We start from the raw sequence: 22,793 nt of genomic DNA on the forward strand, positions 1-22,793 counted from the left end.
CCACTGCCTCACGGCTACAGAGAGATGGGTCCACATACTGGTTTGGTCACTGCTGTTACAGTGTTGAAGATTTTCCACATGTCAACTTGTGTTTTCACGAAGTTTTTCAGCATCATCCAGTATTATAATATGGCCCAACATTAGAGAAACAAAAGGTATGCACCACTATACCCTGCACTGAATTGACAAACTGTCCGGATTCTTTTCTATGTTTCATTCACTGATGATGGGATAGATTCTGGCTGCACACAACTCTGAAATGGAGTAAACAAGTTCAGAATGTGGACTGATGGGTATATCTATTCTACATATACTGTACATTCATGTAAAAAAAAAAAAAAAATGAAACACAAAAACATTATGAAGGCCAGAGTGCTTATGTCCCCAGGCTTTGCCCTATAATTCCTATTCTCCAAATTCTCACCTCTGTATCCAAGATAATTAAATGGCATTGAGAATAAATACTCTGTAGTACATTTTTACTACTTTTTTTAAAAAATGGATTAAGCAGAAAAAAAAAAAAAAAAAAAAACTCTTGCATAAAACAGAAAAAAAGTCAATAAAATACAATATATTTCATAGTTTGGCTTTTCAGAAGTTGCTCTCAAAGAAATACAGGTCACTGCAGATCACTAATCCAAGCAGCCCACCACTTGTTATGCTACTCAAAAATCTGAAATAGTTTCCCCTGTCCAGCAACTGTTCCATCGGAGGTGAGCTTACTTGATCCAAGAATGTCAGCAGGAGTAAATATTTAGTATATCCTTGCATTTTATGCATACATCTAATGTTTAAAATGACAAAAATGTGTTCCTAACCTACTTTTAACTATTTTTATCTATTTTCATCTGTTACAAGTATGCACACACAAAAACAGTCATAGGACAGAGCACAACTGTTTCCTGTTTGTAAAATGTAAGTAGGAGAATTGACTTGTTCAGAGTAGTCTAGTCTTGAGTGAAAACTTTTAACCACAAATGATTTTGGTGATGGTTTATACTGGTCATTCGGGCACATTTTCATCATATCAGCTTTTTTATGAAGAATATTCTTTTCCTCTGCACCATTTTTAATGAAAAGGGAATTTTTAGTGACCGTAATTAACTATTTGATTGAATATCTCCGTCAGGTGGTCAGTTCATGTGGCTGCCTTTAAGGATGAATAGAACCTGAGCAAGCAAGGGAGCTGTGGATTGGGAAAAATGTACAGCTACAAATGTGTTGCTAAAATACATCCTAAAGAGATATAGCCTCTTTACCTGATAGTACTAGCAACTGTGGATAATTTTCTTTTTACGTGAAAGCAAGCTACTTTTACACTCTTTTAGGCAGTGGGTTTATTTTCAATATGATTCATATTTATCATGGTGTGCCATGTGTTCTCCATTAACCTCTCTATAGTACATTTAAAAAGTTGCAAAACCAGATCTGAAGGAACCTTCACTGAAAAAGCCCAAGTGGCACAGGCATTCTGTTTTTTCACGCTACATCCAATTGAAAGGTGGCTTCAAGGTTTTGATTTTCTCCTTCTCGCCACATACTGAGCTTCAAATTCATATCCATGAGCAATCAATCTTTCAATCTTTATTTTACACGGCAACTTTAAAAACATGCACTATAACAATGATTTTTAACCCCAAAGTGTTCTTTCACTATAAGAAAGTGTGTAAAACGTTTACTTTTTTTCTCCACTGCTAGCACAAAGATGTCATCCATTAGAATTCAGTTTAGGCTGTTACTTCATTATGTATCTCTTGAAGACAGAAGTGGATTCCACACATAAATATGGTCAAACCACTGCTTTATCATTTCTTCTAAATGGAGTGTAAGGGGTGTTCTTGGGACTTTTCAGAACAAACAAGATGGTTAGTTTGAGTTGCAATTTTAAAAGTCTCATTTACTTTTGAAGTAATACTGTAATATATCTAAATTTTACTGTTAAGGCTCCATCTCTTTTCTGACATGCACTAATGAAGGAATTCTGTATTAGGTAGTCGACTATTATTTATTTAGCCTATAATTTTCAACAAACAAGTATTAGATTACCCAAGTATCCGTGTGGATACCCAATATTTACAAAAACAAGAATACATGAATTCACTATATATTGTCAGTGTTTTGGTTCAGTTATACATTTAGCAAGCATGTGTAACATTTTCATATAAAAAACGAAGTGATGCAAAATATGTGGTGTTAGTGGCCATGCAGTTGGCAGAAGCGATTTGTCTTTTTAACATAAAGTCAATGCAAGACAGACTTACAGATGACAACAACAGGATAGCTTAGAAGCAGAAGCTGAAAATAAAACGCTGCATTTTGTTTATGTATTCAGTTATTAAGAAAACTACTTTACTAACAAACAGGTCAACTGTTCAAACTAATAAGTTAGTTCATTCTAAAAATCAGTAACTCTTGATTCAGTATTATCAATATACAGATTTTCATAGTAAACATAATCACAATTGGAGTTTGCATGTTCTCCCCGTGTCTGCGTGGGTTTCCTCCGGGTACTCCAGTTTCCTCCCACAGTCCAAAGACATGCAGGTTAGATGCATTGGGGATTCTAAATTGTCCCTAGTGTGTGCGTGCCCTGCAGTGGGCTGGCACCCTGCCCGGGGTTTGTTTCCGGCCTTTAGCCCTGTGTTGGCTGGGATTGGCTCCAGCAGACCATCCCCTCCCCCGCCACGTGACCCTGTAGTTAGGATATAGCAGGTTGGATAATGGATGGATGGACATAATTACAATTGTGAAGTTAGTATATGATAAAGAAATGGCATTCAATAAACTTACCTTCTTGATAGTTTTTGTCTGAACACTAGTGAGTTCTCCATTTACTGGATCATAAAGTGACACTCTTGTATACGGATCACTATTAAAATAAATTAAAAAAAAAAAAACAAATAAGTAAACATTCAAATTACATGTCTCAAGTCAAAACACAATGCAATTATAATTCAACTACCCTTTAAAATGAAAATTATATATGTACTGTGACGGGTGGCCGGGGCCCATGCAGCACATGTTCCAGGGGTGCAAGCATGGGAAACCCAGTATCTCCCCCTGGACACCAGATGGCAGGCTCCCTGGGTTGCAGCGGTGCCTCGGAATCCCGCAGGGCTTCATGGGAATTGGAGTTTCATGCAGCCCTGTTGGGTTCTGCAGGCGCCGCAGGGGGTGCTGCAGCAGGAGCTGCTAGCCCATTTTGGGCACTAGTTTCGCCACACCCGGATGCCTAATAAAAGGAGTCAGCAACCACCACTCATTAGCCGGAGTCAGGAGGAGAAAGACAAAGCTTAGAGGAGGAGTGGTGGTGGAAGAAAGAGAGGAGTGTGGTGTTTAATTTGGTGCTTATTTCACACTTGGGAATGTGTTGTGCCTGTGGGGATTACGGGGAAGATGTGCCCCCACAGGTGAAGAAACAATAAAAGTGTTTATTTTTATACGTGCCTCCAGTGTGAATCTGTGTCAGGTCGGGCGCTTATATAGCACCTTTTTACAGTACGTAGAATGATCACATGAATCTATGAAATGCCCGTAATAAAGTGACATAAAATTAAAATTACACAACACAACAATGAATGGTAGGCCTCCCTAGATCTGGAATGCTGCAGTAGTCACAATGCGGAGTGTTAAAGAATTACCTTAAGCGACCTTGAGCAGGTCACATCAAATGCCTATGCATACATTATAAAATTATTGTTTAAAGAGAAAAACAATGTATTCCCTTGAAGTCACTTTGCAAAAATAAAAAAAAATTAAAAATGGTAAGTTAAAATGGTCAAGAAACTGGAGATGAAGACCCAAATGGCAGAGGTCTCAGAAACCAAGTATGGTTCATATCTTCAGTTGACTAAGACAGAATATTTGCCAGCTGATTCATAATAAAAAAAGCTTGCCTCGAGGGTTGGAAAACACCACTTGCTATCTCTGTATTTAAATAATTTATTACACTCCTAGCTTACCTGCCGAAACCAAAACGTTTCTGCTCAGACCTGTTATACTGCTAGATGACATTTGCATACAGACAGCCTCATTCTTCATAGTTTAACCAATTTAAAGTGCTGATTGCTTTAACCAATGGGCTAATAGTTTCAGACTTATTTCTGTAGTAGGCTACCTGACTAACAAACAAATCATACCCAATAACTATCCATCCATTTTCCAACCCGCTGAATCCGAACACAGGGTCACGGGGGTCTGCTGGAGCCAATCCCAGCCAACACAGGGCACAAGGCAGGAACCAATCCTGGGCAGGGTGCCAACCCACCGCAGACCCAATAACTATTTAAGGACATTTTATTTTTATACATAGGTTTAAAACAAACATTACCAGATCATGGCTTTAATGTAACAAGGTTAATTAAGAAACCACTTTCAGTGTGGTGCTGAGGTGTCACCCATTGCACGGCTGCACTTGGATCTCAATCCAGGTGGCTAGCCGTGTGGTGGGTACAGCAACGCGCTGTAATCAGTGCATGTTCCCAACCTTACCTTCCGTACCTTACAAACATGCCATAGGAAAAAAAGGATATCTTATCATCAAAGCATAAGCCATCTCAACAAACTGTGACCTTGCTGAAAGAATTTCTTCACAACTGAAAATATACAATTGCTTCACAACTGAAAAAATAAAATTGCTTAACTACCTGCATGTTGAAAAGCCTATGGATGAAGTAGAAGCATTTACCTTGTGATGGCTCTTTGTACTGGCCATATTGCCTAGCAGCTATGATGCTGAACTGTAAAGTACAAGGTTACATTTCAAACCCTATCATCAATCCTCTGTGTAACCCACTGCTAAACATAATTTACCGGTATTCTAATTCACACTGGAAATAAGCTATATAACACAAAGCTTGCATGCATGTAACATTGTTAACAAGTAGGACACATCCAGGAAACACTGGTAAGTAACTGTTCATGACCTAACCTCTGGGGATGCACAGTAACTAACTACCTCTTTCCTTCAGCCCAATGGTCAGACCATGAAGCCCATACAGCTCCTTGAGAACCAAACCCACCACAGATTAGTATCTGGTCCACAAATGAATGCCAAAGAGCATGGTGCACCACAAATTCTCAAATAAAAAACCTTAACAACAAAGCCTCACAGGACAAAAGCATCCTGAATCATTACCAAAATTACTTGGACTTTTCTATTATTTTAGTTTGCCAACATTAAATGGGGTACCAGCCAGTCCCCGACCCTTTATCATCCCCTCTTATTCTTTTTTATATTACAACACAACAAAGACTGATTTGCATGGAACATAATTATGCAAGAATGTTAAACCATAATCAGCATTTTTTTTTCTTCCTCTTGACAATTTATTTAAACTACCTTGATTTAGAACCTACACACTTTAATTCAGTATATACTCACATATACAGGTATACACCATCAATTATAGCCTGGGTTATTGAACATTTATATAAATTCTGTGTGAACCAAGTATACAACAAGGGAAATGAACAAATTTGTGGTTATTTCATATGTACACCTGGAAGGACTGGGAGAGGGATAATACCTCCCCTACACTTGAGGGCAGCCGCCCTGGTCTACATGGGGGCCAGGGGGCGTTCAGACAATTATGGAGCCCTGGACAGCAGCACTTCCACCGTACCAGGAAGTGCTGCCGGAAGATCATCGGTAAGCACCTGGAGCACATCCGGGTGAAGTATAAAAGAGCCAGAAGAAGAGACGGAGAAGACAATAGTGGAAAAGGACTGTGAATTTAAGGTGAATTGTACACTGCATTTTGTGTGGGAGAAGAAATTACCGATTGTGTGTTTGGAACACTTGCCGTCCGTGTTCCATTATATATATGTGATGGATCTGAACAAGTTCTTGAGTGCTCATACATGATTTAAGCAAGATGCATTTTTTCTTAACCTATTCCTTGTCTCGGTAGACAGGACAGATTCTGCCTTACACTCAGAAAGCAACATTAAAGACCCGAGATCTTAAAAGTCAAATAGGGCTCAGCGGTTCCTTCAAAGGCCACTACAGACAGCTTTGGTCTGCTGGTCTACACAGTGATTCTCCAACTTGGGAGTTGCAACCTAATGAGTCTTTGACCATGAACATCACTAAGAGTGAATAAAACACACATTTTAGATGTTTAGATACTGTAAAAGGTGAAGATATTAAAGGGACATAAAAAAAGAGGATAAAATGAATGCCAAACCTCTTCAGAAGTTGCTACAGGACATACACCTTTCCATTAGAAAGAAGTACTTAAATATACAATATGACTCACTTCAGTTTGCCCATATGAAGTTAATGAAATTGTCTTTTCAAACTTTTGTTGTATGTTGTATATTCTAAATAGGGACTGGAGCGCTAGTAGTGTTTTTTTTGTGTATTTAAAGTTGAGTCATAAATTATTAGTTTGGATTTTCTTGTCAATATCATTTTAGTACGGTATTTTAAATGGCAGAATAAATAGTTTGATCAATGGAGTTTTCATACCTAGCACCCAAAATGTCTTTCTTGGCCAGTCCAATTCCAGCAATAACTTTGACACGAAGAATCTTCGATTCTTCCTGTATGAAAAAACAAAAAAAAAAAAAAAAGGACATGATACTTGAATACTGTTTGTATTTGTGTTAGCATCTTCTTTGAAACAGTGTGTTCCAATGAATATGTCAGATTTCATATTAACATTGTAAAATCTAAACACTTTCTCACCTTACCACCAATCCTTTAGTCTAAAAATTCTATTTCAAAAAGAAAACCTAGAACGTTATTTAACCCTAATTAGGAACCTACTCCCATTTTGCTGGTGATACCACTCTCCTCTTAAGTGTTACAGGTTTGAACACCCAAGTAAGTAAATACAGAGGAAAATACTGCAGTCAAAATGACAAATTAACCTCTGATGAGATGAATGTTCTCCATAATTTCACACAGATTTTTCCCCAGGTGCATCAGTTTTCTCCAGCATTCCAAAGAAAAGCAGGTTAGGGTTGCTAGTAACTTTAAATTGAACCAACAGAAATAAGTGTGAGAGGGTGTGCACTTAGAAGGACTTGCATATGGTTACAGTACATATGAAATATCTGTACTACCCTCTATTCTTAATACAACTCTTACAATAATCCACTAGGTACAAATTGGATTCTCTAAGGCTCTATGGAAACATAAAAAATATTATTCTTACATTAAAATTTGGTAATAAAAAAAAAATTTAAAAAAAAACCACTGAAATTCTTCATTAATGGAACTGAATGAGCATCACATGGAGCACAAGTTAACTGGCTACCCAATTAAGTTTTAGCTTGTCTTTTTACAGGTTTTTCTCCTCCTCACAAGACCTTAGGCCATATGATTCCCATAAAAACACCATTTCCCATACTCTTCCAATGGTAGCTGTCAAACTCAATTACGGGGTTATATTTTTAGGAGGATGTCTGATGGTCACAATTCGGCAAACACTTGTTTTTAGAGAAAAGCAATAAACACAGCAACAGGGCAAAATCTAACAACCATCTCAAAAAGGACACTAGGTGATCACAAGGCATATTCTAATAAGGACCGAGTCCTGTCTATTATATGCTCTAGGTTCATATTTATTATTATTATTTTGGAACAGCTAGCTACACGATTTATTTTGAATTGACATTATCCTGTTTAATAATTTGCGTCTGCACTGTTATTTTGGCTTGTTTTATCACTGCATGTTTCTGCACCAGTGTTGGAGTAACGCATTAAAACAGACATGCATTACATAGTCAGTTTACTTTTTAAAGCAACAAAGGTACTTTTAAATTTAAATTTAAAAAAAAAGTAATACACAACATGCGTTACTATGGAAGTTTAGTTCCTCTACTCAAAATAAAAAAAAAACAATTGCTTTGTTATTTCATAGACGTATTGATGTTTCCTTCTGCTATCACATGTACGTACGCCAATCATTTCAGTAGAACCTAGTGAAAAAGAGGTTAAGCACATACGTAACAAGCAATCAAGTGAAAATAAATGAACAAAATGTTATACATATACATTTAATCCTGCATGTTCTAAACAGTAAATTTAATCTGGCCAGTTTACAGTCAGAGATCGCCGATGATCGTAGCAGCAGCATTGGGTGTAAGGCAAGAAGCAGATGGGCCTTAGCAGCTGGGAGATGTGATCAAAGTGCTCTCGAAGTGTGGTGTCTGCGTGCCTCCAATGATGTGGAAGCAGCTCTTTTTTATAGCTGGTTTCTCCTGGTGTTCCCGGACCCTCAAGACATATTGTGGCTATCTCAGGAGAGAGTGTCCCACTCAGGTCTGGACCCAGGAGCACTACAGTATTTTAAAAAAACACAATGATCAAATCTGGCCGTGTTTCTGGTTAGTTTCATGACAATCCATATATAGGCTTAGGATTTATAATAAATGCTGGCCAATGAATTGTGCAGTTGTTCAAACAAAAGAAAAAAAATAACTCAAAATGCAATTTGTAATGCATTACATTTTATAATAAGTAAATTTAGTTTTTTTGTAAGTAATTAGTAATGTAAAAGCAATATCCCCCAACACTGTTCTGCACTAGTGTCACAAGCAACAAACACTTCATTATATGTAAGGTATGTTATAATGATAGAACAATGAAACTGGAGTCTGTATATTTCAAAATGTCACAACAGTATTTACTCCAAAAAAAAAAAAATTCATAAGAAAAAAAAACTTACTGAAATCAAACATTAATTCAGAAATCATTGCATCTGCATATTTACATACCACATGGTCTCCTAGGCTTTATATCTGACAAATTCTATTAATGTTTGTAAAACATAGGATGATCTCAAGTCTTACATTGCATAAAACATCTCATCTTTATACCTGCTAACTCCATAATGAGAAATTTACAAATAAGCGAAGCAAAATCATAAGACATTTTACTACAAAACAAACATTTCCATCATTTACTGTTTGATCTCACAATGGACTTTCTGCCCCCAACTTTCCTAATACTGGCCTTAAAGTTTTTTGAAACATTTTCTCAACTCTGCTCAGCTGGCAGTACTGGCTTAACACTTAAGTTTGACACCAAACTCCTTTTTGATAAGATGGATAAAAAGATGTCAATAAAAGTAAAACTAATATCCCAAGGAAGTGGTGTGACTCTATGGGTGGACTCTTCAGCCAACCAATCTCACTCCGATAAGCTTGATGTGCTCAGTTCTACTTAAGAGTGACCACTAGGATAAACACTTTGATATTAAATGCATTGACCAAAAAAAATAATGTAACACATCCAATAAACAAAATGATAAAAGTACAGTTGGTCCTCGCAACCCCAGAGACCTGGGTTCATTTCCCACGATGCACTTATGTTGTCCAGGTGCTCCGTTTAAATGATCAAAGTTTACTGAAGTGCACATTCTAAGAATTGAAAACAGCCCACTTTGGAGGATAAGTGCGCCCCTAAAAAGTTAACCGAAGACTTCACATTCTGCCCTCTTTTTACACTGCTGGAATAACTACCACTGCTAAGGAGAGTACAAGAATTAATTGATACAAAAGATTGAAACATTCACTTCTATATCAAAGTGCAATTCAATTACCTGGCTATACCGCCTACACACGCACATAACACAAGCGCCTCAGTAATCACGTGACCGCCGGCCTGTCGCACTTACCTGTCAAATGCCTACTACAGTACAGTACTGTACAATCTTCATTACAATATTGATCGAGTTGAAGGAATTAAATGCTTAGCCCCGGATCTCGCGCAGACAACTGCAAAAGAACACACCTTTCACCAAAATCTTCGAGACTGATAAAATGATGATACTGCACATATTCCACTCCCTATTTACTTTTTAATCTAAATGGGCACCGTGACACAAATGATTGATCTCAATCTCAGTATAACCTTTACTTATGATTTTTTTTTTTATTTAGCATTCTCATCACTTGTCAGATTCTCTTTATTCGCATATGTAATTATTTATGAGAGGCATTTCTGTGGTGGATTGGTCCAGAGTGCTGTAATGCTATCTTCTAAATAATTCAAACATCTGTGAATCAATTATATAAACCAACACTTTGTCAAGATACGAATAAATTACTTATTCTGGGTATTACCAGATTGAACTCACGACATCAGAGGTTCATTTCATTCCTGTCATATTTATGGGACAAAATCTTAAGAAAGGCGAGGTGTCCCTCCGGTAGCTTTGTGCTAGACTATGACAATTTAGCATTAAATCACCGTAGGAGCTACTTTCATGAATTATACTGCAAGTCCCTTTTGTAAAAAATCTTATGTAAGAGTAGACACAATGAACGCTACCTAGAAATCTGGGGTAAATCAGTCGTTTCACGTCTCTGTTCCGGCAAGAGGTTTTCTTTTAGGAAGAAGGGAAAAAAGCCGCAAAATATTTTAAACACCGTATTCAATACGTCACTTCCTCAATACTGCAATTACAGAACGTCATGAGTAATAAGAAAAAAAAAAGTCAAAAATATAAAATACCTCATCTGTAGGCAGACCCCGCACATCCAAAACCGAAGCCATGCTCATTTTCGACTTGCTATTCTATGAAGAAAAAAAGGTTCCCGTGAAATTAGGCTGTCATACCAGACCAGCAGCCTCACTACATGGAAAGCAAAAACTAAAAGACGTAAAGCATGAAAGCCACACTGCCTTTAAAAACAAACCCAAATCAAGCTTGAACCAATTCGTAGGGGAGGAAAGCGGTACAGGCGAAATAAGGGCGGGAGGTGTATGTTGGGCGGACACGTTTAAGCTTCGACAAATAGGACTATAAGTAATATGACACTAAGCACTTTCATTTGCTCAAAGGCACGTCAATCTAACTATGATATGTAAGCAGGCGGGGAAAGGAAAGATTTGACCAATGCAGTCCACGATTAGTAGCAATCTGCATTTTGCACGCCTCCTTCTTTATGGTTGGTCGTGTTTCGCAATTTCCGGTTAGTCCCACTTTGTGCCTGAGTTTCTTTTTTTTTCAGGTATCGGAAAGAAGTGGAGAATGTGTGGTGGGCGTTATTAGCTGGCAGCTGAAAACGATACTGTGTGTCACGCCTGTGCTGAAGAAATCAGAAAGTTACTGGTATTAAACGATTACAATAAATCTGAAAATCACTTACAATGCAGTTCCTGTAAAGTGTCCTATTCGAACTTTTACTTACTTTTTCAATTACATCATTGCATTCCAGAACGGTACTAATGAGATGGACGAAACGGGCTTTAGCACAACGTTTTCAGGCGTGTTTGCAACCAATTTAGGTTTGTTTGCATTATCGGGCGCTACGCAGGGACAAGCCTTGGCCATGAAGCCACTAAATCGCAGGGCCCGCTGTCGCATACACCCCACTCACATAGGATCAAACTAGATAGGCCACTTAAACTCCAATAACACGAGTGATAGGTTATGTGCTGGGAAAACCTACGCGCACGCAGGAGAAACATTCCAACTCCAGGAGACAAACAGCCAGGCAAATGCAGTGCTGCCAGCGAGCCACCTGCTAAATATGAGATCTATGGACATAGAGCAGGGGTTCTCAAAGTCGGTCCTGGGGGCCCACTGTGGCTTCAGGTTTTTGTTTCAACCAGATTCATAATAAGTGACAACCTCTGATAACACTGATCTCAATTAATTTGCTGGGATTTTTTTTTATCTCTTATTCAACATTGAGAAAGCACCGCAGCATGCTTTACATGTAAAAGACATTTAGGAACATTTCTATTTTTGCTATAGATCTAAATTCTTAAACTCCCTTTTGTTGCTTTCATTATATTTTGCCCTTTCTCTGTGGCGTTTGCTCCCTTCATTGTATCTTAATAATGACAGCCAGGCAAACAACATTGAATCATCAAAGGCTGCAACTACTTCAGTGTTAGACCCACTAATTAGAAAATAATGAATTGATTAAACAATTAGAACACCCGGCAAAAACAGAATGAAATTCAAGATGAAAATATTGTTAAAAAGAAAAGAAATACATTATTCCCATATAACTGCTTGGTATATAACTGCATTTTAATATATATATATATTTTTTTACAAAACTTAGTTTTCTAATTTCTACATTTTTCCCACAACACAGAATCTGACAAATAACAGTTCACTTAATTAGCCCAGGAGTCCAATTAGAAACAGAAGCTGGTTGGAACAAAAACCTGCAGCCACAGTGGGCCCCCCAGGGCCGACTTCTAGAACACCATGTGTGGATGATGCCTGCCCTAAGCTTAATCTTTGTGAGGCAAACCCATTCCCATCCTCACCTTGCCTGAATCTACTATATTAATATTTCTTAACACCTATAATTTGAAAAATAAATATCCAAATAAATAATAAAGAAAGGAAGAAGCACACATCATAAACGTAACTGTGACTTTTAATGTCAAATGCAAATGCTTTTATTTTAAATATTATCAAAACTTGATGGTAAATATTTAGGGGTTTCCTCAGTCTCTTCGTAGCAAATCACAACAGCACACGTCCACGTTTTCTGGAGGCAAAGTCCTCTATTAGGTCATCACATGACAGCCTCTGCACCCGGTTGATGCTGATGGGAGCTACGCTGCTTATACGTTCTTGTGCCGTGGATGACCTCAAGTATGTTTTGATGAGCTGAAGTTTTAAAAAACTCCAATCCGGAGGGCAAACCATAGATTTGGACTTCAGTGGTATTTAAAGCCAATGATATACCAATTGATTTGTTTCCTTTATATATATATATATATATTCATTGCATTCGTAGTCTGTGTCACAATCTGACGCTTGTGTTTGGTCAGCAAGTCAGCTAACATCCGCCACGGTGCCCTCATTTCATTTGCGAGAAGCAGATCATAGAATGGTTGGAATAGTTTACTGTCAAATAATGCAAAGAGTACGCAACACATGTTTCGCCCTAAATATTCACGGCATTTAGTCTGAATCACAATCTGATTGTATGGGTGGTTACCTACCAGGTAACGCTTGTGGTTGGTCAGCAAGTCGGCTAACATCCGCCACGATGCCCTTAGTTGTGAGAAGCAGATCATAGAATGGTTGAAATAGTTTACTGTCAAATAATGCAAAGAGTACGCGACACGTGTTTTGCCCTAATTCTTGACTCATCAGGCGTACACACTCACTGCACTCCCTCTCGGGAATCGAACCTCGGACGTCAGCGCTAGAGGCGAAGCCCCTAACATTGCGCCACAGCGTGTGGTTCGTTTATTTGACAGCATGTAGATCGGGGTAATTACATTCACGGCATTCGTAGTCTGTGTCACAATCTGATTGTATGGGTGGTTACCTACCAGGTAACGCTTGTGGTTGGTCAGCAAGTCAGCTAGCATCCGCCACGATGCCCTCAGTTGTGAGAAGCAGATCAAAGAATGGTTGAAATAGTTGTCGCGTACTCTTTGCATTATTTGACAGTAAACTATTTCAACCATATATATATACACACATACTGTATATATGAAGGCCTAATTAGTAGTAATAATAATAATAGTAATGGTTCAGGGTATCAATGTACTGTCACTCTTTGTTGTTACCTGATACAGCCAAAGTATCACTTATGACATATGACACAATGACAACAAAATCAATACTACTACCACTGCCACCACCACTAATAATAATAATAAATACTACTAATAATAAAGAATATAAAATACAAGTACTTCCACTAATAATAATATATAAAATATTACTACTGATAATAGTAAAATAAAAACTACTAATAATACTACTGAACGTGCTTAATAAACTTACTTAATGCAGTAAATCCAGCATCAAAATGAAGCTGAATATTTAGATATTTAAAAAATGAACATGTGAATATGTCACCTGTGCTTATGAATTTATCGAAACTTCACTTTGCCTATCAATATTTTGTACAGGAAGTTACACCCTTATGATACGGAGTAAACCAAAGGGTGTTTTCAGCAAAAATGATCAGAAGGCCTTGAAATTGTGCCTACCACATCAGCCGACCACAGGAGTCTAAGAGCCACTTCCAGAAGGTTAAAAATGACAAATATGAAACACAAGCATGTGGGATATCATTTTAGACTATTTCAAAATCAGTGATTACAAAAAATGATATTATTTTTGATCCGTTACAAAGGGGTCTAGCCCTCTATGGACCTCTGTCTGTGAAAAATGACACATTTCTATTAAAATCGATCATATTTAGGCTTTAAACATTTAAGATATATTTCATATACTAGGGGGCTCCGCCCCCTGCTCGCTTCGCTCGCCAACCCCTGGTGTTGGGAATGACAAAGAGCGTGATGTATGAATGAGATATAGAATAGTGTGACGGTGTAGATGATGCAAATAGAAAGCAAACAATAAAGTGTGTGGCACAGTGTAAAGGTTTATTTGAAAATTTCTTTGTACACGCCGTTTAAGTGTAAAAGGTAATTCCAGCTCAGAACTTGTAAGGTCATTTAAGATGGTTATTGTTGTGATCAGAGTCAAGTTTGTCAGAGCTTAGAAAGAGTTTGTGTCTCTCCAGGAAGTAATGGAATGACTTGGGTATTAATGTTTTCCATATTAATATTTTTTGGACATAATATAGTGCGTTGTGTTAAAAGGGGCATTTGGTCTAATGAGATTGCTGTTCGAAATGTCTCTGTAACTAAATTGTCGCAGATAAAGGCTTGAGGAATTGTAATAATATGTGGCTGAAGTCCATCTGTATTGGTGAGTGTACCATCTCTCAGTTGTAATAAGCAATTGTTATGATCTGGTTCTGGACATCGTATCTTTTTTACTAACTGTATCTTTTGAAAGCAATGCCAATTGTCTGCGTATTTTAAGGTGCACTGAACAATAGCTGAGTGCATGGCATCTGGAAGAATAGCTAATCACTGTCTAAAATCTCCTCCTCATAAAAGTACCTTTCCTTCAAATCGAATATTATTATTCATAAACGTTTGTAGAAGTTTATGAATGGTGTTGAGTAAGTGACTTCATGCCATTGTACATTCATCAATAAACAACATTTTTTCAAGACGGATGTCACGTGCAGTGCCACCGTTAATGTTCATAGTGGATACCGATTTGTAGGATCTAATGTAGTTGATAAAGATTTCACTTTCAGGTACATCGTCAGTTATAAGCCTCTGTAGATATTCAGTATATGAATGTAAAGAAGGCAGTCTAATTTGACCCTTTTGACAACAACGTGTAAATGTATAACTTGTATTTCCAGTTGTTTCTTCAGGGAAGTGAACTGAATGACAATGATTGCAAATGACATTCATTAATCCGAATGAATTTTACTGGTGTATGTTTTTCTTGTGCCGTTTGAGAGGCGCGTTGTTGCATGTGTAGTATTTGGGACGTGTTGTTTTGGAGCTGTAATCGATTTGCCTGTGCTGTGTGAGAAGCCCGTTGTAGCCTTCGCTGCCATTAACGTATGTCTGAGACGGGAGGTGTTTCGTTTTGAATCCGTGCCTGTTGCGATGCAGCACTTTGATTGATAGTTTGCGTCATGTGGATCTAGGATGTAGATTTGTGCATATTTGCGTTGTTGATTTGTTTCAGGGTGCACTGTTCCAATGCGATGCAGTATTTGTGCACATATGCGAAAGTAGTATGGGCCATTGCCTTTGGTGGCCTGATATTTACTCCGGTATATGCAAAAGCAAATGAACCATTGTAGGATCTAATGCAGTTCATAAAGTTTTTACTTTTAGGTACATCGTTAGTTAGAAGCTTTAGTTGAGCTTTGCGTTTTTGGAGTCGAGACATTTTTTCTTTTAGAAATATGGATAAGTAATAAGGAGAATTGCACTCACTGTTAATATGGAGCCTTTTCTGCGGTTGAACGGTTAATAGTGCCTTATTGTAATGAGATCCACCTATGCTGCATAGCCGTCTATTTTGTTGTTTCTTTCGTTTTCGTGTGTTTGTTCCTGTTATCCTTTCCTTTTCGTTTTGTACCCGTGACCGTGTATTCATGACTTGTTTCTTTCTCAGCATGCGAAATATGGATAAGTAATAAGAAGGATCGCAGTCACTGTTAATATGTTTCTTTTTCTGCAGTTGAACGGTTAATAGTGCTTTATTGTAAGGAGATCCACCAATGCTGACACCTATGCTGTCTAGTGTGAAGGTGTTGATGTTCACTTTAGAATATGTGGCTTTGGGTGTCACTTCTTATGGATGTGTGTGTGTGTGTGGGGGGGGGGGGGGGGTTGAGGATTGTTGTCGCGCGAGCGTCTTCTTTCTATTTGTGTTCCTGTGTCTTGTTGAATCACCCTCTTTGTGTGTGTCCCGTCCCTTGCTTGTAGGGTCTGTGGGGTGGTTTTGTGTTCTTTTTTTTGTGTTCCATGGGCTTGTTGAATCCCCCTCTTGGTGTGTGTCCCGTCCGGTGCCTGTGGGGGGGGGGGTGCCTTGCTGTTGTGCGCGAGCCTCTTTTTTTTTTTTTTGGGTCTAGTTTCGTGTGCAATGTGTTTCGTGCTTTGCTTGCGTTTGAATACTTTTTTATGTGCCGTTTCCTTTTTTCGGTGCTCTTTGCGCCTCATTTCTCAATTTTTCCTGTGCTCACTCCTTTTTTCTGTGGTCTTGTCCGCCTCTCGCGGCCCCTCATCCGCCTCTCTCGCCCTCTTCTATCCGCCTTTCTCGGCTCCTCAGCCGACACGCGCGGACTCTTTTTGCGCCTGCGCAGTACGTCTTTTTGCAGCTACGGCCCATTGCCGGATGTGCCTGCGTCCATCATCCGGTTTAGCATTCTCGGTTAGTAATATGGATCTGACACCACAATTCTTGTTTATTATCTACCAGTACATCATAAAAGTAAATCATTACATTTCTTATGAACACCCTGAATTAGGGCGGCTTATGCTAATTCAGACTTGTGTTGAAATTGACTTTTTATATTTCATAAAACATCTGTGATGTTCCTTTAAACATCTGAATGCATTTAACACATACTATTCATGGACAAACCCAGTGCATTTTCTTTGTTTTCAAAGGTCCATGTTGAATATGAATGCTCTATTATATGCATTAAGTAATATCCTTCTGTAAACATCAGATTTGCTATCTTAATTTACTAATTTGCCGTTGTAGAATATTTACCTGAGGAATGGATGCTCCTCAACAGCTTTTTGTGGACGGTAAGTGGACAGGTGGACATCAGTGTCTGACTCTCTCAGCATGGTTGATTGTGAGATTGACAGTATGGATTAACATCCTTGTTGCCTTATTTTTGCTTTCTAGCAGATTAAGATTACATCCAAACCGCCTGGGAGGGTAAAGAACCATTTGTGGTTGACAGCTCTATGAAGCATGGACGGTGTAGCTTTTCTTCTGTGTGGCTGGTTGTTTGATTTCTGTGTCAGCTGAGCTATGTTTGCTGTACAATAATTTTTTTTTTAGGTGGATAGCCTGTTAAAACCAGGACATATTTGTATATTATTTCTCGGGATAACGGGATGCATAGGCTGAAATCAGAACTGTCTGTTAATGCAAATCCTATTGAATACACAGACATTCTTGCCTTATATTCAGTGCTGCATACAGATGTGTAATATGCGATGTGAAGCATTCTATGCTTTGCCATTTGATGTCTCTGCATCCTTCCATTACAGAGGGAAATATCATTTCCACCGTATCCACCCACGCTGCACTAAGCAAGGTTTGACATAAAGCACTATTAATTTCACATTCTTCCAAATATCTACCTTAATAAAAAGATAAATGTCTGTCTGTGCCTATCTAGTTGCTATGTCTCTGTCATTCCAAAAGATGGTTCATCACAAACATTTGCTGTAATAAAAGCATTGCATTAGTCATTCCAACAGATGGCGCATCACAAACATTAACATTACTTTTACAAATCCCATTCCAAATGGCATATAACAGAGGTACTGCATCGTGCGCTGCAAACATTAACACAGATTCATTACTTAGATTTCAACCCGCCTTCAACAGCTAGTTTCAGTATTAAATAACTAACATTGGCAAACTAAGTCTTTTAATTGTAATAAATCTGGAGTTAACGAGGAGCCATGCTACCTTTCTCATGCTTCGCTTATGTGCTCTCTTTAGTAGCACCCTTTGTAGTTATTTTTTCACCACAGGGCCAGGGCAGAACTAGGGAAGATGGAGGAGAGCATTAAATAGCAATGTTTTTAGTATTTGTCTAAGAAATTATTCTGAACCCTTTGGTTTTTTCTGCAGTGGCTTGCTATTAATAACATTTGATGAAAAAAATTTCAAAAAACTAACCTATAGTCTTTTCAGTGTATTTTTAACGCTACTGATAAATCTGATGTGATGTTGTGTGCTCTTTTAAAAAGCAGAAGATGAACTTCATTAGGATATGGTTCACGTGGTGCTCAAAAACCTGCAGACCTTCACTATTTTTAAAGTTGAAGGCTTCTGTTAACAAGCATGAGCTAAGCCAGAGTTTCTCAACCTTTTAAGTATTTGCGACCCGAGTTTTCATAACAGTTTTAATCGCGCCCCCCTAACGTTTTTTTGAAAGGAGCCCACTAATACCAATTTGTTCTTTTTTAATTAATGATATGTCATAGATGCATATTTTATTATACCTACTTAACTTTTATCGACATTTATCTAACTCTATATTTATTTTTCTAGTATCAGAATGTAGTCTAAGTTAATTTGTTTTGGTTTCATTAGATGTATTTTTCATATTTTTGATTCTTGTTTTCTTTTTTTCACATCTTTGTGCCCCCCCTAGGGGGGCCCACCCCACAGTTTGAGAACCGCTGAGCTAAGCTATATCCACATGAGGGGAAACCCATGGCTAAGGTGAAGAAGGCTGAATATGTCGAGTAAATATCATCTTCACCTTGGAGCTCCAAGTAGGTGGAGCTGACTCCAGTTGGCACCAGTAGAGTCTAACTGCAGCGCTCCGCCCATTTACAGTATGATTAAGATGAGGGTTGTGGGAGGGCGAGTTAACTCCACCTACTTGAAGTTCTAGGGTGGAGGCACTGGGCTGCAAAGATACCAGACACGAATTTGCCAGTCTGTTGGCTGGCATGTGGGCCTATATAAATTTGGATAGTTATCTGGCTGTGCATGCCACCACTGAAGCCAAGTAGGCTACATTTCTGTTTGTTGTGGGCAAATTGTGAGTTATAGTCTACTCTAGTGATCTCAAACTCCAGTCCTGGAGGGCCGCAGTGGCTGCTGGTTTTCATTCTAACCCTTTTCTTAATTAGTGACCTGTTTCTGCTGCTAATTTATTTCTTTTGAATTCATTTTAATTGACTTGTTCTTGAAGACTCAGTACCCTTAATTGTTTCTTTTTTCTTAATTAGCAGCCAAACAATAACGAGATACAAAATGAGCCAAAACAACTGGTGTCCATCATGCAATAACTGAAAATAAAGAAAGGTGAAGGTCTCAGGAATGTTGATCTGCTCAAGCCCTCAAAACATTTTCCCAGTGCCCTTAGAAAAGAGAAAATCAACAAATTCAGAAATCTCTGCTATTGCACAATGAAAGCAGCAACAAGCCATGGAATTAAAGAATGGGTTTAATTAACGACAAGACTCAGCGCCTAATTAAACAACCGGTTGGAGTGAAATTGGTTGGAGTTTGAGGCCCTGACTTAGTTGGCCTTCTCTTAGTTGACTCACTTTACATTTCATTTCTGTTTGGGTGCCATTTAAGAAAAGAAATAAAACAATAAAGAAGAACGATGAAGAAATTCAGGGGAACAAATCTTAAAAAACAAGTCTATTAAAATGAAATGAAAAGGAGTTAATTAGCAGCAAAGAACTGGTCACCAATTAAGAAAAGGGTTAGAATGAAAACCTGTAGCCACTGCGGCCCTCTAGGACCGGAGTTTGAGACCCCTGGTCTACTCTTTTATTTGACAATTCAACAGTATAAAGAAATTAGTGCTAAAAAAAAGGCCTCAGACTCCTTTCATTTGCTCTAATGCACTTCTCTGTAAGGGTGTCTATAAACAGGCCTGCTTGATCCATTTATTTTCAAAACTCCGCTTTTCCATTACAGGACTGTGAGAACTTGAAGCCTATCCTGGAAGGGTACATGCAGACATCACAAGGTACGTTACTCTATTTAGAGACAGATAAGAGGGGACAGTTACCCTGGTCTCAGATTGCAGGAGGAACCACAAAAATTGCACATGGACACAATGAATATTTACAAACTACTCAGAGACCGTGCCTGAGACCCCCCCCCCCCCCCCCCCTGATATTTAAAAAAACATCTGGGGGCCTTCCATGATGCAAGCTGATACAAAGATGAAGTTTCAGCTTTCGGCAAGTTGGCGTCTTTTCTTGCTCTTAAAAAATATAACAATGTCAAGGACAGCAGTTTTCACTTGTGCTGATGGTAAACTGCAAACATTTGACTAAAGTTAAGGCTTAGAAAAACCTGAAGTAAGGGACACTTACAGCAGCTGTGATCAATTATTGATGAACATAAGGCAGGCGTATTTTCAAATGCAAGGGATGGAATCGTTGACTTCAGCTGTGTATCCAGTTACGCTTTAGTAACAAAGTGCAGGACAAGGGAAACGAGCCAAGAAGGCTTGGGCAGTCAGTTCTCTGTAGATCCCAATGAGGGGCACCTGTGCACAGTTAGGGAGAGCAGGGTACTATCCGGGCCCATAAGCTGGCAGAGAATGTACTAAGGAGAGGACAGGATGCTGCTAGATACCTCACCTTCCATCTTAAAAATGTTAGGAAATTAAGGCGCTTTTTAAATAAACAGGATTCTGAGGAACTAATTCATGCATTTATCTCTAGTACGATTGACTACTGCAATGCAGTGTTCACTGGATGTTCAAACTGTTCTTTATTCAGCCTCCAGTTAATCCAAAATGCGGTTGCAAGAATTATTACAAGAACAAGAAAATACGAACACATAACTCCAGTTCTTAAATCCTTACACTGGCTCCCGGTTAAGTTTAGGGCAGATTTCAAAATCCTTCTTTTAACATATAAAGCATTAAATGGTCGAGGTCCGGCTTACTTGTCTGAACTTATCATGACTTACAAACCTGAGCGCACATTAAGATCTCAAGATGCCGGTCTGCTTATGATTCCAAGGATTAATAAAATGACAGTGGGAGGTCGAGCTTTTAGTTACAGGGCCCCTAAACTGTGGACTGGTCTGCCTGCTACTATAAGAGATGCCCCTTCGGTCTCAGCTTTTAAATCCCGGCTGAAGACTCACTACTTCAGTTTAGCACACCCTGCCTAGAGCTGCTGATTAACTGTACAGACTGCATCTCTGTTGTTAGTCATTAGCACTAAAACATAAGTAACATGACAGTTATAATTGTATACTAACCCTCACTTATTCTGTTTTTCTTCTCGGTACTCAAATGTGGCACTTGGTGCCACGGCCCACCTGTCAAGTTGTTTTGCCTGCCTAAGGAAAAGTCATCCCAGATGGAGGATCGCAGGAATCGTGGGAGAGAGGGGTCCTTTCATCGGATTGGCTGGCCCAGCACTGTTTCAGCTGTGGAATGGCCAAATGAGGGAGGCAGCTTGAAGGATGAGGTCTCCAGGACTCTACACAAATCCAAATCTTATCATGGGATATGTGAATTTCCCATCGGGATTAATAAAGTATCTATCTATCTATCTATCTATCTATCTATCTATCTATCTATCTATCTATCTATCTACTGTTAAATTCTGCTCTGTACTTCTAAAATTTATATTTTTTATTTCTTACTATATTGAGGAATTGTTCTGTTCTGTGAACTGCATTGTATTGTATTGACCCCCTTTTTCTTTTGACACCCACTGCACGCCCAACCTACCTGGAAAGGGGTCTCTCTTTGAACTGCCTTTCCCAAGGTTTCTTCCATTTTTTCCCTACAAGGTTTTTTTGGGAGTTTTTCCTTGTCTTCTTAGAGAGTCAAGGCTGGGGGGCTGTCAAGAGGCAGGGCCTGTTAAAGCCCATTGCGGCACTTCCTGTGTGATTTTGGGCTATACAAAAATAAACTGTATTGTATTGTATTGTGGGCGGCACGGTGGCGCAGTGGGTAGCGCTGCTGCCTCGCAGTTGGGAGACCTGGGGACCTGGGTTCGCTTCCCGGGTCCTCCCTGCGTGGAGTTTGCATGTTCTCCCCGTGTCTGTGTGGGTTTCCTCCAGGCGCTCCGGTTTCCTCCCACAGTCCAAAGACATGCAGGTTAGGTGGATTGGCGATTCTAAATTGGCCCTAGTGTGTGCTTGGTGTGTGGGTGTGTTTGTGTGTGTCCTGCGGTGGGTTGGCACCCTGCCCAGGATTGGTTCCCTGCCTTGTGCCCTGTGTTGGCTGGGATTGGCTCCAGCAGACCCCCGTGACCCTGTGTTCGGATTAAGCGGGTTGGGAAATGGATGGATGGATGTATTGTATTGTACCTTTGATAGCCTAAAGTAGAATATGATGTAGAACTGTATGTCTGGGGTGCCACAACCCAGGTTTTCACATGACAGTGTTTTTGGAACACATGCTCAGATACAAGAAGCAGAGGTGTGAGGAACCTCATCAGAACTGGCCGATGTTAAGAGTTGGTGTCCACAGGGGTCAGTGCCTGGGCCGCTGCTATTTTTTAATACTGTATATAGAAATGATTTAGATAGGAATATAAGGAAGAAGCTGGTTAAATTTGCAGATGATATCAAGATAGGTGGATTACCAGATAATTTGGAATCCGTTGTATCATCACAGAAGGACTTGGACAGCATACAGGCTTGGGCAGATTTGTGGCAGATGAAATTTAATGTCAGTAAATGTAAAGTATTACACATAGGAAGTAAAAATGTTTAGGAAAGGAAAATCAAGAGTCCACCTTATGAGAAGGACTCTAAGCTATTGAC

At 39.0% G+C, this 22,793-nt stretch overlaps 1 protein-coding gene across 1 annotated transcript in view; it reads right to left on the reverse strand.

Annotated features, from left to right (window-relative positions):
• nedd4a (NEDD4 E3 ubiquitin protein ligase a) overlaps positions 1-10,988 on the reverse strand; it is a 142,131-nt gene extending 131,143 nt beyond the window's left edge. The window contains exons 1-3 of the mRNA XM_051920480.1: positions 10,469-10,988; positions 6,473-6,546; positions 2,791-2,869 (exon numbers count right to left, since the gene is read on the reverse strand). Of these exons, the coding sequence (XP_051776440.1) occupies positions 2,791-2,869; positions 6,473-6,546; positions 10,469-10,516 (201 nt within the window). The 5' untranslated portion in view covers positions 10,517-10,988. The remainder of the gene's footprint in view (positions 1-2,790; positions 2,870-6,472; positions 6,547-10,468) is intronic.
• Between the last annotated feature and the right edge of the window lie 11,805 nt (positions 10,989-22,793).

The sequence above is a fragment of the Erpetoichthys calabaricus genome, chromosome 17 (assembly GCF_900747795.2).
Source record: "Erpetoichthys calabaricus chromosome 17, fErpCal1.3, whole genome shotgun sequence".
Taxonomy (NCBI): Eukaryota; Metazoa; Chordata; class Cladistia; order Polypteriformes; family Polypteridae; genus Erpetoichthys; species Erpetoichthys calabaricus.